At 40.9% G+C, this 18762-nt stretch overlaps 1 protein-coding gene across 5 annotated transcripts in view; it reads right to left on the bottom strand.

Moving 5' to 3' along the window:
• The window catches only part of CEP112 (centrosomal protein 112), a 183394-nt gene that overhangs the window by 101454 nt on the left and 63178 nt on the right, over positions 1-18762 (bottom strand). For all 5 annotated transcript variants that reach the window (XR_008973402.1, XR_008973403.1, XM_057418590.1 and 2 more), the window contains exon 19: positions 10070-10252. Coding sequence is in view for 3 of the 5 variants with exons in the window: in XM_057418590.1 (XP_057274573.1) it covers positions 10070-10252 (183 nt within the window). In the remaining 2 variants the exon portion in view is untranslated. The remainder of the gene's footprint in view (positions 1-10069; positions 10253-18762) is intronic.

Here is an 18762-nt window from a genome sequence, read left to right as displayed (position 1 = left end):
ACTCCCCAGTACATCAACAGAGAACTGTGATGTGCACAATATTCCCTCAAAGCTAATTTGCTGCCAACATGTAAAGTAATTGGGGGAAAAAAGTCGACTTTAAAGTCACACTGTGAAAAATAACTTCTTCACATGAAATCCACACTAAAGACCTCGCATCACTGTCACAGGCTGTGCCACTCCTTCAGAATGAAGAAACAGTATTTGTTCGAGTGAGATGGCAATCATTTCTTCAAAGGTGACTGGACCAAAGAGCAGCTCTGCTGCCTGACTTCATATTGAAAAGACTCACTGTATAAAACCAATGTATTTTCTTTCTAATTTGTTTCTTTAAAAAAGTTTTCCAAGAAGAAAAAAAGACAAATTGCAAAAAAGATATATATGGTTTTCTAAGCTTAAATGTATGAGGCTAGCACATGTCCAAAGCCTAGAGCTGAGGACACACGATGATTTCTCTACCTGGAGTTTCCCCAAATGCAGAACCTAGAATCCCTGCTGTTATCCGGGTGTGAGGGAAAACAGGAACACAAAATGGCAACAGAAAAGACAAGAAGATAGTGAATCAGGATGGGAAATGCGGATGACCATGTGGACTCTCCAATGCTCCGCAGGGCAGCCACTGCTGCCTGAGGACCAAACAGAGCCCAGCTCTGAAGAGAGGACATAGGCGATGGTCTCTCTGAGCTGACTCCCTGGAGGAGCTGGGGCACAGCGGGGCTGACCAAACCAACAGGCTCCACCACCCAGGTCCAACATGATTCCTTGCACTGAACAGACTTCCCCCATTTCTTTGGTTTGCATGTCCCACAGAGCTCAGTCAGGGTTGCTTCACTGGCACATAGTTGTTACTCACTGCCAAGAACTGGCAGGAGAGAAAACCCAGCCTAAACTGTGCATGGCATGCCGAGAGTTGGTGCTTTGGTATGAAAGGAGATTGAGCAGCATGGAAGGGGTGGATCTGGAACTTGCCTTCAAGCCAAAGCAAGGGGAGGGAGCTGGGAGCACACATCAAGCACAGCAGTGTGAGGAGCGGTGCTGAAACAGAAGAGCGCAGAGCACTTGGCTACCCCTCCAGCTGATGGGTTAGCAAATTCCTAACATCTGAGGCAGAAAATGAGACCTCGAAGAGTTGCTACAGACACCAGGGCTGGGCCTGTGGGGAAACAGCTGCAGAGATGTTTAACAGTGAAGCACTCAGCCTGGTGTCTGTGCCAGTAACATCATCTTCAGATCCACAGAGAACCCATCAGGGGGTGCGTGTTTTTTTAACTTTCATAGCTCTTGTCTATGAAAAGCAAAACCAGAGAAGCTTTCCGGTTTTCTTCCTGACTAAAGCAACATACAGAGGAGGAAGCAGTTCATGGTGGGGTACCCAGGACAGTGCAGCACAACATAACCATCTCAGCTGCAATTTGTTACTGGTTTTCCACTTGAAGGTTTCTCTATAATACTTTAATGTGGGAGCGTGCAGAGCTTTATGGATGGTCTCATATTTCTCAACTGACATATCTTCAGCCAAAGCATGTCAGCTACAGGAGAGGGCAAAGCTTTTCACTGGCTTTGTGATTCCTTCTTCCCCCATCACAAACCACATGAAAGAAAAATACAAATAAATTAGCTCTCCAAAATTGCTATTTATTACCTCATCATGAAATCGTCTACTGGACCCTGCAGTGGGATTGAGTAACATCATTACTTAAACCATAAAGAGGTTGTATTTATTACCTAAAATTGGGAAAATTAGCATCCATATGGATCTTATTGTTTTAAGACCAGTCATGCTGCCAAAACAAGTGGTGTTAACATTCCAAACTACAGATTGTCATAATTTCTCGTCCAGTGTTTCATTCTTTCATTTGGTATTTATAATACCTTTGAATTGAGGAACTGAATGGATCATAAAATCTCTCCTATCAGATAAATCATTTAACAGCTAGACTACTGTTCAAACCCTGATTTACGGTGGCAGTGAGTGAATGGAATTAACATCTGCTGACCTAAGGAAAAGAGACTAAATTGATTTTGGATCATCTTTCTCCAGAAAAGGGACAAGAGAAAAAGCACACTCTAAAAAATTTAACTATTTAATCTGCAAAACATAGCATGCTAGTAGGTAGTCACAGACAGGATATCCTAATGTCCATCACTGGAAAAATGATGGAGTAAAACTCCATGGAATTATTTCCAGGCACATGAGGAATGAAGGGTCACTGGCAACAGCCAACCTGGATATACCAAGGGCAAATCATGCTTGATCAAACTGATGGTCTTCTACAGTGAAATGAATGACTGGGAACTGTCAACAACTTTCATCTTTACTTTGGCAAGGCTTTTGATACAGACTTTTATGGCATTTGTCACTTGATAGGACCTTCAAGAAGCTCATCAAACTCAGTTTATTCAGCCTAGAGAACAGAAAGCTAAGGAAAAACACACTTGCTGTCTTCAACCAAGTGTAAGGAATTGTAGAAAAACAGAGGCAGACTTTTCTTGAAAGTGGCAGTGAAAGGATGAGAAGCTACAGATCCAAGTAGTAATAATAGATGTTCCAACTGGATATAAAGGAAAATAAGTTTCACAACGGATTAGTAAAGCCCTGCAGTAGGTTGCTCAGGGAGGTTGCAAAATCTCCATCATTGCAGATTTCAGAACTCAGCTGGACTTGGCCTTGAGCAGCATGATGTTGTTTTGAAGTTAGACCTGCTTTGAGCAGGAGGTTGGACACTGTGAGCTCCAGAGATCCTTCCAACCCAAAACATTCTATGATGCTGTGAAAAAACTTCAGTATGAATCCTGATCTCCCATTAGAGGATGTCCCTTCAGCCATCCAGTGGAATATCTGAAGTAGGTATCACTGCTGTTTTCAAAATTGCTGTACTTGTTCTATGGACTAAGAGAAGTCAACTTCCTTCTACTCAACAACTCTGTCAAGCACACTATGACATTATCTTATTCACAAAAGAACTAAAAACCATTAATAATGTTGTGAGGAAGCATTCCCTTCTCTGTACAGCAGACATTTACCAAACAAGTTTAGCTGTAATATTTGGAACAATTTAATAGCAAAGAAAGTCATTCAAAAGCAAAGATTTAGACTCTTACACTTGGAAGTAGTATCAATAAACAACTTCAGGGTCTGGCTTTGCCACACTGAACTTCACATACAAGAGCTTATATTGTAAGTTGACCATTTCTGCAGAGTAACACAGCATTTCTGCCTCTCTGCTTAAGGAATTATGTTACCCCATCTCAAATCCACAGTTACTATTACCTCTTTGGTGTTTACTGATGTACTTGATCATTTATTACTTCAATATTCCATTATATCATTTTAATTTAAAAAATAATTTTATACCATGTATAGCTTACTGTCTGTTAGTAATCATTCATTGCAGCCATCACACACAAACCCTATCTGCAAAGCCACACCTAGAGCATATGTTTAAACACTGGCATAAAGCTCCTTTACCCTGCTGATGAACAAGACTGATCTCATTTTTTTGTCTCAGAGAAATTATTCTATATTTATTCTATTCAGGAAATAATCATTTTTTCCTAAACAGGGAGTACTGGCAAAAAAAGAAAATTACTGCCATATGATATACGCCCTGTCCCTACACAAGTGAAATAATGTATTCCACCTTTTCAGCTGCCAATATTTAAAATTAAACCAAGAAATAATAGAAAAGTGTTGATTACAATGCAATAATAATTACCATATATTCAATTTCATATTATACAAACAGAAAGTCCATTTTGCTGAAAAGAACTCCATCTCAGAATCAGAGTTCCTGTTCTGTGATGAGCCAGTTTCTATGGCAACTGCCTTCTCGTTTACCTACACTGTAGACAGCACAAAATGTCAGTTCTTTCCTAAGCTAACTCAACATTTTTAATCAGCAAATGATAATTTATACACCGTTATGTACGGTTTCCAAAAACATCTTTGGTAAACATTTCAAATGCTGAGAAGCCTGAAGCATAAAAGGACAGAGTAGCAAGTAAAGTGCCACCTCCTGCACCTAATTCCTCACTAATTTCAGTCCTACGGCAAAAAGCAAGAGTCAAGGAAAAATGTGGAAGAGATCACAGATGATCACCCAGTACAGCACAGAAGTGCTTTGATGGTTCCATTAAGCAAGGAAGTGGCAGATGTTTATAGCTTGTTCAAGTCTTTTGAAAGGCAGCTCAAACAGAAGCAACAGCTTAGAACTGGGGACCAGAAGCAGAGTGGTTGATGTGAAACTACAAACGTGGCAAGGTGGCTTCACCAGGGTGGGAAGGGGAAGGTGCACACGAGGCCCAGACTCTCACCTTGATGGGGGTACTTCTGAAGGGAACTCTGAGCCTCAAATGTATGCTTCAGCTTTAGAGCAAAAGTTCATTTTTTCCTCTAATCTCAAAGATTATCTGTGCTGCAGGCCAGATTCTTCCCACAGCTCCTCTGCATTTACACAAGTACAGCTTAAACCAGCTGTGTTGATTACTTGAGCCCAGCACAGTATAGTATCTGAACACTTTCCCAGGAGACTGGTGCATTTGGCCCTTTTATTAAACACTCAACTTCACAGCAACACTATTAGTTAAAGCCCAGTTTGAACATCTGTATAGGACCCATCATGAGAACCTTGATTTTAGTACAGCTTCACCATCAGAAGGATCCATCCCAACCCTGAGTCAGCAGAATATGAATAACAACCAAGGAAAACGTCGGAAGTGTTGCAACAAATATTTGGTACTTTAAATATTTTACATCAACAGTCAACGTTCATTTTCCTGGGTTGATTGGTGGCAATTTAAACATGCTGCAATATAGACAAAAGCTTTTGTTTAGGAAAGGCTAAAAGGGAACGGCTGTGTGTCTACAGAAGCCTGACTGTCAGCCCAACAGCCACTTTCCAAGTAAAATACAACAAACAAATATTTAGATTGCAAGTCCATGATTTAAACTGTCTGCAGAGCAAGGCTGTATAGCCAACAATGCATTTCTTCTCATGCCAAACACATCTTTCATTAAGAAAAGAAAAAGGAGTCAAAGGAAAAAAAGTGAGTCATAGAATCTATTTACTCCTGATTGTACACAGAAGTGACTTCAGTAGCATCACCAACATCTGAATGTTTCACAAGCTACATCTATCTGTACCCTCCAGACACGATTAGGCAAACTGCTTCCACCGATACCAGAATAACAACCCTGTGGAAACTGGTGTTTGGAGATACAGAACAATTACATGAAGCAGAAGAGTTCATCAGTGATTTATCTGTATGGTAACAATAGGCTCTTTGAGATCAAAGTTTGAGTAGGTGTCCTGTTGTGGAACAAATGCTCCCCAAATTCTTCTGTATTAGTATTATAATACTGAAAAGTTAACTGCTACAGCAATATTTACATGCAGCAATATTTACACGTGTTGGGGTATTTAGTTATCACTGAGCAAGTATATAATGTTTCTATTGATTTTTTCTGTATTTTCTCTCGTCAATAGTTGATAAAGCTCTCCATCTCTCCATCAAACATATCAGTAACACTTCAGACTGACTATGTACAGGAAGGTAAGATAAATCTGTTCCCCCCACTCTGTAGATACAGTAATTATCTCTACAGAGCTATAAACATATACCAAGGACTTGTTGGAACAAAAATAACTATAATAACTATATAATTGCTGGTACGAAATTAATGATCATTACTGGGTTGGGTTATTATTGTTAACAGGCTCAAACAGCTCAGAATTAATTCAGACAAAACCAGGTGCAGAACACCAGTTGTGGAAAGATCACCATTTACAAGTGGGAAGAAGCAAATTTTCAAAAAGGAGAAGCCAGAAAGAAGTCAAAGAATTGCCTGTACATTGGGCACCAGGGGAGGAGCCACTGAGTTCTGAGAAGATAAAGCAAACCAGGATGGTAAAGGCCAAGGGGATCAGAGGAAATGCTAAAAGCAAAAGAGGAAAAAGAAAACGGGTACTTCAGCCATGGGAAAATACCTCATTAACTCTTCTCACCACCTCCAGCCTGCTCCTTTTTCGTAACAACCTCCATTCTCAATGTGTGTGTTTGCCTGAGTTCAGAACTGTTCAAGGTTCTCCTTTCCCCATGAATAATGGTTTATTGAGAGCCCTAAGACACCCACAAAGAGCAGCGATCTTCTCTTCAAGAAGCCTCATTTCCCAGATCAGACATCAGTGACACATTCTGGCAAAACGTGCCTCAGCATTTGCGCTACTCTTGACCCAATTACAAATGGATGAAAACATTGGACTTGCCAATTATCTCACGAGAGAACCTGGAAAGGGAATTCAGCTTCCTCACGGAAACTTTTCTCCTCTTGCTGTAGTGCCAAGTGCCACATTTGAAGTTACAGGGGTATATTTTTTCCCCTTCTTCTTGCCCGAAGGTCAACAGCAAAGAACAAGCACAAAAATGATCCATATCTATACAGCAGATGGAACTTGAAAATCTTTGAGCTGGTTGAGGGCACATGTCAGATGCTGAGGAGACAATGACATTCACAGGACAAAGGGACAATGTAAGGGCACAACTGGTACCACAGCCCACCTGGCACTGGTTATTAGGATTTCCTAACCTCGCTATCTCATTTCACAGAAGCAAATTAGATGTATTATTCTATGTAATCGTAAGTCTTGCTTCAGAAAAATCACCAATTCAGTAGCCAGGCTGGTTTTATTAAAACAAAGGAAGATCTCTGTCATCCAAGGAGCTCCCTGCTTTGTGAACTAACGTATAAACTAAAATTATTTAGGGATGTGGGGAATGAATGAGCAAACAAACTGCTCCTAAAGAAAAGCCAGGTAACATAAAAATCTAAATTAAATAGAAGTAGTGATTCAAAACTACCCTTTAAAAGAGAAAGAATCCTGTATTATTAGTTACTTTTTCAAGAATAACAATATTATGGCAGTTCATAGAAAACGTAGAGCATTTAAAAGACTACAAGAACACAGCATGGTATAAAAGCCTTTGTACTGCTTTGACTTTTATTGACCTACATGTCAATTTACTCCTCCCCAAGCATTATAACCCTAGGTGAAAAAAAATCTAAGCAAGCCTCCTAGAAATGGAGAAATCCAAGAGCTAAAGTGGAATGAAACTGTTACCCAGAAATTCACCAGCAACACAAAAGGTAATTCCTGTGTGTCAAGTTCCTTTCCTGAAAATATATTAAAACTTGTATTTCAAAGAAGCAGTAACATTATTTTATTTCATTAAAATCTGGTAATGCACTGAAATCTTAATTTTTGTACTTTAGCTGTGATTAAAGCATTAATATATTCATATTTGAATAAAATCTACCCGCTTTGTATACTATCTTTTACAGTAGCTGAAGAGCTATGTGCAAGTAGAGACCTTGGATAGGCAATATAAGAATAAATTAATCTTTTCAGTAACAGTGTAATAAATTGTTCTGCAATACTCAATCACAGCCGTCTTTAGGAATATACTAAGAAATATGTAATCTAAACATTCGCTACTCTTTCATATGGAAAAGGATTTAAGGAAGAATAAATACCTTTAATAACGGTGCTTTCACATCCTTTGCTAAACATTGAACAAATAGGTCCTTCAAAACACGCTGCTCTATGTGATTAACTCTAATTATTATTTAAATTTTTTTAAATGCCCAGCAAATCTACTTTTCATTCAGCGAAGCAAAATGGCCTCTTCTCCTGTTTCATTGCACCTCGACTGTCACATGGAGCAGTCCTAAAGCATATTGCTGCCAAACATGGCTCAAAATTAACAGGTTTTTCAAAGCCCTGTTTACGTAAACTCATTAAATCACTGATATCTTTGTCAGAGACTGACAAATGTTTCAGAAAGGACATTGGCCAATAGCACATTCGATGGTCAAACATGCTTCTTGGAGAATATATGCAAATATTTTAAAAAGTTATTAAAAATACGTGCCATAATTCCATACAGAACACCAGTATTGTCTGTTGAGCTCACTGCAAAGACAAAGTGAATCCTAACACAAAGACTAGAGGAAGGAACGAAGAACAATTTATTTCCCCAAATGGAAAAATATCTGCATCCTTGAAAGCTGATAGATTCTTACTAGAATTTAAACAAACAGCTCTTCTAATCAAAGGCAACTGCGCTTCCCTCCCTGATTTACATGACATTCTCATTGGCAGCAATGTTCAAGTGACTGTACAGGGATATTCAAAGAAAAGCCCTGTAAAAAGGCCAAAGTTTTTTGCTATTAAGACTGTTCAGGTTTCCCTAATAGCTGCGATAATTTCCAGCTTTCTATGTAGCACCTGTAGTAGCATTATACATCCCATTGCAAAGAGAAAGCACAATCCAACTTCGGGCTCCAACCTTTGCCAGAAATGACCCCCAACAGAATGAAATAGACACACTTACAAGAAACCTCCCAGATTCTCTGAATTTGCTTAAGATAGTCTCTTTACCTTTGTATTCAGTGTTATGCAGAGCAATATGCATAATGCTGGCGTGTAGACAGAATAGTTCTGTATCATTTTAAACCAGTTTTTTTTTTTAACTTGAGTGCCATGCAAACACAACATCAGGAATGTGGGCAAGAGGATGATATAACTTTGACAAGGCACTCTCAAAGAGCTCTATAGTTACGATGCATCTATGTTGGGCCAAAGTAAAAAATGCAAAGATAAAACCCTTCAATAATTTCAGTCTTTGTTCACTGTTACAATAAAGTGGAGAATAAAGGGCAAGGTTCACTTTTTCAGACGCCACCTGTACATCCTCTTCAAAGCATTCTCACAAAAGTATCTCTCATTTTCCTTGGCAAACCATAATGGTGGAAATGGAGAAATAAGTCCTCGCTTTGCAACGTATCCCTCATCCTCCCCCAACCAGCCGTTTGTTTTCCAATAGACTTACTTAAGCCACATTTCAATAGTCTGAGTCACCCACAGGTAAAAGAAAAAATTAAAGTTAATGTTCAATTTCGTTAAGCTATGTTAAAGTTGCCAGTGAAAGACACAGCCCACTAGTCTACAGGAAAGTAAAGTGAAAACGCCTCAATGTCAGAGTCGTATATCTCATAGGGAAGGCGGTGGTGCGCGGAAAACATACATCATTACAGACGCCTTCCCAAAACGTCCAGTTTTGGGATAAAATAATCCGTGCATGATAAGTAATTCTAATGCTGATTAGTAAAGATTATTTTCTGAATACTCTTTCAACTACAAAATCACCTCCATCTTTTTAAACATTGCCATTGCAGGCCTTTTTTTATATAGGCTCTTAGGAAAATACACCATGCCATCCTCACAAAATACGTTGAAAAAAATGCTATCAGATAGGTTTTGAACTGAAAACTCATAAAGATCATTTTCCATGCTGACAGTGTGCATTTCATCCAGAAGTTTGAAGAGTCAAATACTACCCCAGCTGGGGGTTATTCTGCCAAATGGCTTCCAACAGTGACCAGAGATGGAGGATGGGAGGGGTGCGTGTGTGTGTAGGAAAATAAACGTGATGGTGAGCAAGCCCAAAGCCACATCATCTTATCAAACACCCGACATACAGAGGCAAACACACAATGCAAATCTAGAATACCAAACTGAAACAAAAGGACATGAACAAAATGAAATAAAGGCATTTGTAAGTTACCTGCAGAGATTTCAAAACAAAACAAAAAAAAAAGCATCCGGATGAAGCAGATATAATTCACATGGATTTGCCCAGGAAGGAGAAAAGGAGGGGGTGAGTGTGAGGGCTGGGGGGGGAGAAGAAGAGATACCTTTTTTTTTTTAAACAAATCCATCATGAAAGAAAATGAGACAAGATTATAAATAGGCCGAGTTATAGCGCACCATGGGATTTTTAATCTGGCTACCTGTGGTTTTTGCAGTTAAAGCCCCTATTCAGCAGTGGGAAAGGAGGGGGGAAAGCGGAAAAAAAAAAAAGAAGGAAAAAGAAAAAACTAAATCACGTCTATGTGCCAGTTTCGCAAATGCTCACCCAGGGTGCAGCACCAACAATGCTGCCAACGGGAACCACTAATTATCAGCATTTCCTAATAAGCGGCCGCCTTTCAAGCATTATTGATCATTACCTGCCCGTCTCGCTTCCTGCATTCTTGAGTTTTACTCTCGTGCTCTGCCATGGCAGCGCGAAGCTGCTTCTCCAGTTTCTCAATTTCCCGTTCGTGGTCTCGGACCAGGCAGTCCTTCTCTGCGTTGTGCTGCTGGAATAGGTGCGTCTTCTCCTGTTCATGCTCCAGCTTCAGCTCCACTATCTGATTGGACAGTGAGGAGTACAGTTCATCAATAGAACATCCTTGTCGTCATGACAACTCGTCTACAGCTTAATTTCCCCTTAATTTCATCAAGTTGGCAATTTTATTTTTACGTCACTATTACCTCACCTTTTAAAAAGCCACCGCTAGCGTGACAGGATTCCTCCAGACAATCCCAACAATGGAGACAACCGAGCAAATCCAGCGCATCCTTTAACCAATGTGTTAGTACAAATGTCGGAGCGGACAAAAAGAGAAAAGATAGGGGGGAAAAAAGAACATGGCATTGTCGCCTTCTGTGCACGGTCCCCCCGGATCCTGCTGCTGCTCATCAGCAGGGCTGAGGATCCTAAATGGTTAATAGGCAGCCTGCTCTCCCCTTCGCTTAAGTATACACACACAACCCCCCACCCCAGCAATTAAACCTTTTAAAGATTTCTTTATGATTTCCAAAGCCAGTGCTCTTCCCGTCAATACTCAACGCTGTCGTATATAGAGTTGTAGTTCTTTAAAATAAATAAATAATAAAAAAGGGGAAAATTATAAAAAACAAAGCTCTATTATCCCGTTGTCAGCTACGCTATCCCAACATAAACAGATGTATGTGTTCCAGAAGGGCACCTGCTGTGCCGCAAGCTTGCGCCATGATTTCATAAGAAGTCCCTCTATTCTCAGGATCCTTTCCCAGTCCGCACCACACTGGATGCTGTGACCTTGGCCAGTCTTAGCCTCTCCCTGCTAGACTGAATGGCAGCCCGAGACCAAGGGCCTGGTTGCCGCAGCTTTGATACTAATCCTCCCCGCCTGCGCACAATGGCACCCTACCTGGCCTGCACACTGGAGCAGCCAGGCTGCCTTTGAAGCAGGTGATGAATAGGGACGGCAGGAAGCCGCTTCCCCACTGAACTCCGGGCCACACAGCTGCTAAGAACAGTCACTTGGATTTTTCTTCAGTTTTGGTGGATTTCGGAAAGGGGGGGAAAGTATAAAAAAAAAAATAAATGCTGTTATCGTGAATATGGTGGGGTATTTTCAGCATGAGAAAAAAAAACAAGAGAATGGGAGGAGGCGGCTGTGTGTGCGCCGAGAGCGCCCCAGCACCTTATCTTAAAGCTGTAGCATTCAATTCTGGGATAATATTAGCTGTTTGTGTGGTTTCAAACCTTAAACCTGAAAGCCAAGTGAAACAAAAAAAGATATAAGCAGTTTCTCAAGCTACAGATGAGCATATTCAGGGTTTAAAAGCAAAATATATCACCCATGCTGTGGCCGGGAGCATCTTCCAAGAACGAAGCGAGTAGAACAGATGTAATATTCTACGGTTTAACATATCTACATTATTTAATATTACTAAAGAGCTCATCAACAGATGTCTGAAGTCCCCAAAGGCATCAGCTCCCCAGGAGGCACACATTATCTATGCTGGGCCTGGGATCCATACAAGAAGTTCTTTAAGTCAAGGGTTTTGCCCAAAGTTTGTGTACAAACCAGTACAAAACTGGTTTCTTTCCAGATGCCAGCAGTGTCCTTAGTGCGCCTAAATGAAAGGCTTCTTACCCCTAAGATAATTGTATAGGCTTTCCTTGAGTTACAGGAAAAACTGTCTAGTGTTTTTTCATAAATCAGACCTCATTAAAGAAGATTCAACAAGAAGGGAGGTCTTTCTATTCAAAGTTTATTTAATTACTGGATTTTCAGCTGGTTGTGCCATGTAAGGTCAGTTTGTTGTGGGAACTCCAATCTTGAGGTTTTCACTTTTTAAACTGAAGACAAGAAACAGCAGCAGGCAGGGAACACACGTCCAAAGGGAGGGAGGAGGAACAGAACCTGCTCTTCAACCAGTTGCACTGGACACAACCACCACCAGTTTACCCAACCAAAGAGGTTAAAGGTTTTTTTTTAATAAACTCTTCACAGCATTTATCTTATAGACACAACATTTCTGAAGTGAAGAGGTGGAAAGAGCTAAAAGAGACTGGTCCTTCTGCATGCAGGCAAGGTGTCCCTCAGTCTGCCCCATGGGAAGAGGAAGGATGGTGGTGTGAAGGAAGGTGTTTTATAACAGGAAAATCTGTTGAAGAATAAAACCCCTCATCACTTGATGCAAAGTACTCCCCTTGTTGGTTTTGTTTTGCCTTTTAGATGTTACAGACAGGGAGTAGAGATGGAGAGAAGGACAGGGACCACAGCGTTTTCTTCCCTCAAAGATTAGAAAATGAATATTAACAAGTACTCAACATTTGCGACCAACAAAACAGCCTTTCCTGTAAAAATAACTTGAAGTGACTGAGTAGCTGTTGGACTGCACTGGTGAGCACCCACTGAACTTCCTGTTCTCCACAGAACTGCTGCCAAGCTCTACAGTTTCTCTTCCACTCTCTCTCTCATTCTTGTATTATTGCTGGGCTATTTTTTAAAGGAAAAAAATTTAATGTATACTAACAAAAGAAATAATAAACCCGTGCTGATTTTCAGCAACAGGAAGCTGCATAAAAATTATACTTCATAAATCATTATGGGTTCTGTCTCCAATTTGGAATAGTGTCTTTATGAATGAGATAACAAAACCATGTCCTTTGGGTTGAGATCTTTCTGTATCTACCCTTAGGCGCTTAACACTTCATCAAGTGACATTAAAATGTCTGCTCAACTACAGCATATAAGCATCTAGAAGGCAGACAGTTTTAGGTGCTCTACATTGTAGCCATGCAAGCAACACGATATTCACAATGGGAATTGTGAATTGGCGATGCTGAAAAGAAACATTCATTAAATAATAGAGTGTGCCCCATTACCATAATCAGATCATCTTCATTGTGGCTTAGATGTTCCCTCATTTTGCCCTCCCAAAGACGAAAATCTATTATTCTCTTCTCTGTACATCTGTTCCTATCTCCAGCCATGGCCTGGGTGCTAAACCAAGCAGGACTGAGCTGACATATCTGTTGTTACCCTGGAACACTTACTACCAAGTAACACGATATTTTAAAACTATGATCTCCTTTTACATGAATCCTTCATATTTTAATTCTTTCTGCACCAGCATGATAAAACCTTATTCAAGGCAACAGCCAACAGCCCATTTACTAAGCCACCACCAGAAGGACACCATTTGTTTTTACATTTCTGCTTTCGACTGAAATGTAATATTTTCTTACTCTTGCAGAGGAAAAAAACCCCAAAACTTTAAAAGATGACAAAATTCTTCACAAAAAAAGCCAAAAAAATATTAATTCATGACAGTCTTCTGCTATTCACTCACAGAAATACACACAAACTGCCAAAAAGATCTGGCAGTGTGGTTCACGCCCATCTTACACAGGACACCAACATCCACAGCTGCTGATGAATGATGGGCTTCTAATGCTGGCAGACCTAATGGCACCCAAATGCAGAGATGCTTTAGCGTAACTTGCTAACACAAGGGACAACCTAATAAAGGCCTGAAGTAAAATCAAGCTGCTGCTAGTGCTTGTTCACTTTGTGCATCAGAAGAACAAAGCTCTACAGTAAATAGCCTACTGGTTGCAGAAGATATTTTCAGAAGCCAAATACTTGTAATATAATCAACATCAGCAAATACCTTTTTAAAGCCCCTCATATAGACAAGACCTTCTACTATCCAGTTTGTGCTTTTACATCACACGCTAATTTTAGGCTTCTCAATTTTAGAACAATTTTGACTTGTTCTTAAGAACAAGCATGCCTTTGAAATTCTTTATATAGTCCCCAAAGGAGGCAAAGGAAATTAGTTAGCTCACTGCCTCTTTGAAAAATGTAACTGCTACAATAAATATTTGACACCAAAGTATGAAAATTCATGTAAATTTATGTCCCCAATTCCAGAAATATTGTAAGTAACACCTATATAAAATATGGGTTTGCATGGCAGGATGATTTTATAAGCACTATTTTGGCATGACTGAACTTCTGAGGGCAGGAGAAGCCACCAGAAAGTTATACATGTCAGTTCTTTAGCTGAACACATTCATTACAGCACATCTATTTTTCAGTGATTCTACTTTACAAGCATTTAAGAGTGTAAATCAGGTGTCTTCATTATCATTACTCTGCTCAAAACCAGCCTTAACCTCTGCCCAGCACAGCACACAACACATGAGCTATCCCCACACAACAACTCTGGTAAAATCTAGCATTTTCTGTCTCCTAAGCCTATAAATAAATGTGCATGTTTCATGAGGATATGGGGATTAGCCATCTCCACAAATACACTGCTGCTAAAAGTAATCTGATATAACAGGCTGGAGGATCGAGTATTAATCATGCTGGGCTCTGGCTTAGCATAACTTTGGGCAGAAAAGAGGAATCTTCACTGCAAGGAGGGAGTGCACCAGAACTACTTTGCAGCAGAAAAATTAAATGGATTTTAAAAGTACACTTCTTTTGAGATTTTGCTATAATTTGGAACTCAAAGTATTCCCAAGATACAAGGGTTGTAATAAGCCAAGGGCAAATGGGACAGTGGAAAATACATCAATGCAGAACCACATATTACAACTGAAGTAGCAAATACATCTAGGATAATGTACATGCATAGCGAATGCATTTTACTTACTACCTCATTGCAGGCTGCAATAATTTAACAGGCATGACTGTGTTTCCTGTTATACTTCACCTTATAATCAATCACTAATAACTCTATTTCAACTGCAAACTAAGAACTGCAAGAAATTCTCTAAAAGAGATGAGCTGGTCTTTAGCCAAACCACACTTTGATTTATTCTCCCCTCTACTACAACATACCTGCATGGTCTCACTGTGCATATAAAATGATATACCTGAGCTGTACATTTTTACTTAGAAAAGCATTTCAGAACTGTAATGTTTGTAAAGCATGGGCAGCACAAACCTCACCTCAGTCCTCCTATCTTCCCGCCATGAGTAAAGTTGGTTTTAAATCAGCAGTGTATTGGAAATGAAGCTGCATCTGGGTGATTAAATCATGCTTAGCACCACGATCACCATCAGCAGGTCCCACTCCCCTCCCCAGCCGTGCTCCAGTAAACCCAATGTGCTCTGCAAACAGAAATATTGCTTTCAAACTGATATACTTTGAGTCACTGCAAATCCCTGCTTGTAGCAGGCTCTGGTACACAGTTTACTGTACACAGTCTTTGTTTAGGGATTCAGAGTTTATCCAAGGACATCCTTTAAACACAGAGAACTGACTTCAGAGGCGCTCGCAGCCTGACTTGCCATTTACTGTAGGCACCAATTTATGCTCCTGGAATCATCTTCTCCTCTCCCTCCTCCCCCTCCCAAAGTTGATTCTGTTTACTATACAGGGAGCTTAGGCTTTTAACTCTGAATCACACACATGTTAGATGCCTGCAGGAGACAGTGTAAATACTCGTCCGTTTCGTTAACAATTCTGTAAACAGCAATGGTACAGAGATTTCCACCCACTCTTTACTTGCAGGTTAAATTCATATCCTTTTCCCATTTGTGAGTTTTACCTCTATCATCAAGTGAAAAGTTGATATTGGTGACTGGAGAAACTATTCCTCAGATATTCAGCGCGAATGGCGTTCATCTGCATGTTAGGATGGTTCAAAGGAAACATTTATGCATCCTAGATTAATTTATTAAGTGAAATTTATGCAGCTTGTTGCTGATGACATGAAAAATTTAGAGCCTCTGTTAATGCGCTCATTTGGCCTCCATGCAAGAACAGGCTGGATTCCAATAGACTATATACAAAGAGGAGAGGAACAAAGCTTTTGACAAAGCCTCTCCTTAGAACCAAACTAGCATACTAAAAATGGATAATATATAAGGTAATATACCAAAGAACAGCAGGACTATAAACTCACCATGTCCAGTGTAGAAGTATCGTTTCACCCTTCCTTAGAAAGGCAGAGTGGCCTCGGTTAAAGCAGGAGGTACTGAGGGACGCTGGCTCCCCAGGAGCCAAGCTCATGCTCAACGGACCCTTCAGCCCACACTAAGCCTCCGACTGACCCCTTCTGCAGGACTTGCCTCCCCAGTGCTCCTGGTCCATGAGACCAAATGACATTTCCAGCCTAAATAGCTCTAGGCTCCATTGCAATGCCTTTTCACAGCTACTCAAATTCTTTTCATGAACAGAACTTATTTTTCCCTTAGGAGCTTCCTTTCCAGGTCCCATCCCCAGTCACAGCAGTTTCTTGGCTTTTAACACTTAATCCCCACATATGCTGTTATTTTCCCTGTTTTCTCACCAGGTCGCAGCCTTTACACCACTCTCTCGTAGAATCACAGAATAAACCGGGTTGGAAAAGCCCTTTAAGCTCACCCAGTCCAACCGCTCCCCAGCACTGCCAAGGCCACCACTACCCCATGGCACTGAGGCCTCGTCTCCACTGTGTGTGAACACTTGCAGGGACGGTGACTGCAGCCCTGCCCTGGGCAGCCTGTTCCAATGCCTGAGCACCCTCTGGGGCAGGAATTGTTCCTCAGCTCCATCTAAACCTGCCCTGGTGCAGCTTGAGGCCGTTTCCTCTTGTCCTGTCACTTGTTCACTGGGAGACGAGACCGACCCCACCTCACTGCATCCTCCTGCCAGGCACCTGCAGGGAGCCATCAGGTTCCCCTTGAGCCTCCTCTTCTCCACACTGAACCCCCCAGCTCCCTCAGCCCTTCCCCATCACACTTGTGCTCCCGGCCCTGCACCAGCTCCATTCCCTTCTCCGGCCCCGCTCCAGCACCTCAAGGTCTCTCTTGTCGTGAGGGGCGCTGAAATGGCGCCTGAGGGGGCACAAAATGGCGGCTGTCAGATGAGGGGGTAAATACCACCCCTGGGGGGGGGGGAAGGGGGGCACATACACTGACCGCAGGGGCTCCGTTTCCATTCCCAGTGAGGCTCTTTAGAACACGCAGCTGCTGAGCTCCTGCACATCTGAATTAAACACCGTTTCTTACCGAAATACCCTTGAGTAAATCCCCAAGGCAAATCTATAAAATAACACCCAGGTCCAAAACGCCGTTAACACCTCCAGCATTTCAAGGAGCCATAACCAACAACAAAACATCATCACAGACTTGATCATCCAAACACTGGAGACATCTCTTGGCACGGAGTTAAACAGCTAAAAGCTGACAGGAGAGATGCCCAACCATTAAAGTTAATCTAAATAACACTTCAGCACGTGAGATTGTGCTTGGATCCTTAATATTAAACGGTGCTGCTAGCACTGCGAGAGATGTTTGGTTTTAAACATATACTCTTCTGTATAAAAACAATGGTTGTGATTACAACATTCATATTTTACTTGAGAGAGCTTCACTCTTTTCTTTAAATTAACCCCATTAAAAAGTTATAAAACACACAGAAAGATCTAAAGAATATTCTTCCTCTCCTCTCAATAGTGTTTTCCTCTGCTCCAGCACCCCGCTAAAGTAAGACATTTCACAACACTACCTCAGGTACTTGTCCTTGCTGTTGGCAGCTAAGATTACAGACATGCTTTCTTCTCTTTTAACCAGCTGATTCTGCACTTCTTTACTTTCCCTTCTTTAATACAAAAGGCATATTTAAGCTCAGCCAGACCTCTGCCTGGCTCCCAACTTGAAAGCACAGACCATTTTCTCATCTTTAACGTGATTTCAAAGCGATTCTGTTAAATACCCAGTGAAATGTTTCTGAAGGTGTCCCGTTTCTTGGCTAAATAGGGCAAGACAACTCTAATTATTCCTTCACAAGTTTTACAGAAGTCGGAACCCAACAATAAATGTCTCACAAAAGGATTTCCTGAGACAGGGGCAGATTCTTCAGCTATCACGTACCAGCTTTCCACTTTGCTATGGAAGCATGGAGAATTATTGTTTTAAAATGGAATAAACACTTGAAGAGGAACCAAAACAAGAGGCTTATTTATACATTCAGCTTGGCATCTATCTCGGGAATGATGTGTCCGTAACTCAGCAAAGTAACACCATCCTGCTATCACAATAAGTCATCAAGTGTTTTGTAGTGCATTTTACCTGCTGGGAAAATGACGGTCCATAGACTTTGTCTTTCTTGCTCATCTTGCATCTCAATTTTTTTTACACTTAATCATAGCTCTTCAGCAACTATTCATAGCAAAAAAGGGGGTGTAATAGTGACGTATTACTATATTTTTTTATTGAAAAACAAGCAGCCGAATGCCATTTAAACATCAAGATCTCCAAAAGTTCACTGGAAAAGTTCCATTCACAGCAATTTATGAAAATCAGCTTGAAACAAAGGTGAGGACATCCATAACTCTACTGAGATATGGCCCTGAGCAAAGCCCTCTTCCACCATGAGCTCCCCTGGGTACCATAAGAGATGTGCTTTCAGAAAGTGCCCAACTGATGTGGATGTGAGAAACCCAAGCAAATTCATTCACTTTTCAGTCAAATTTCCCTGTCTAAAAAACCTTACTTTAAAGTTTGGGCACGTGTTCTCGCAAATGTGGGCTTGTGGAACAGGATTTCAGCAGAAACACTTCCCAGGTATTCTGAGCCAAAGTGAGGATGTCATTAAA

The sequence above is a fragment of the Pezoporus wallicus genome, unplaced genomic scaffold, assembly GCF_028554395.1.
Source record: "Pezoporus wallicus isolate ANWC-B61680 ecotype Strahan unplaced genomic scaffold, APGP_CSIRO_Pwel_v1 contig_3710, whole genome shotgun sequence".
Taxonomy (NCBI): Eukaryota; Metazoa; Chordata; class Aves; order Psittaciformes; family Psittacidae; genus Pezoporus; species Pezoporus wallicus.
The sequence above is the reverse complement of the archived record's forward strand: the minus strand, read 5'-3'. Positions and strand labels throughout refer to the sequence as shown.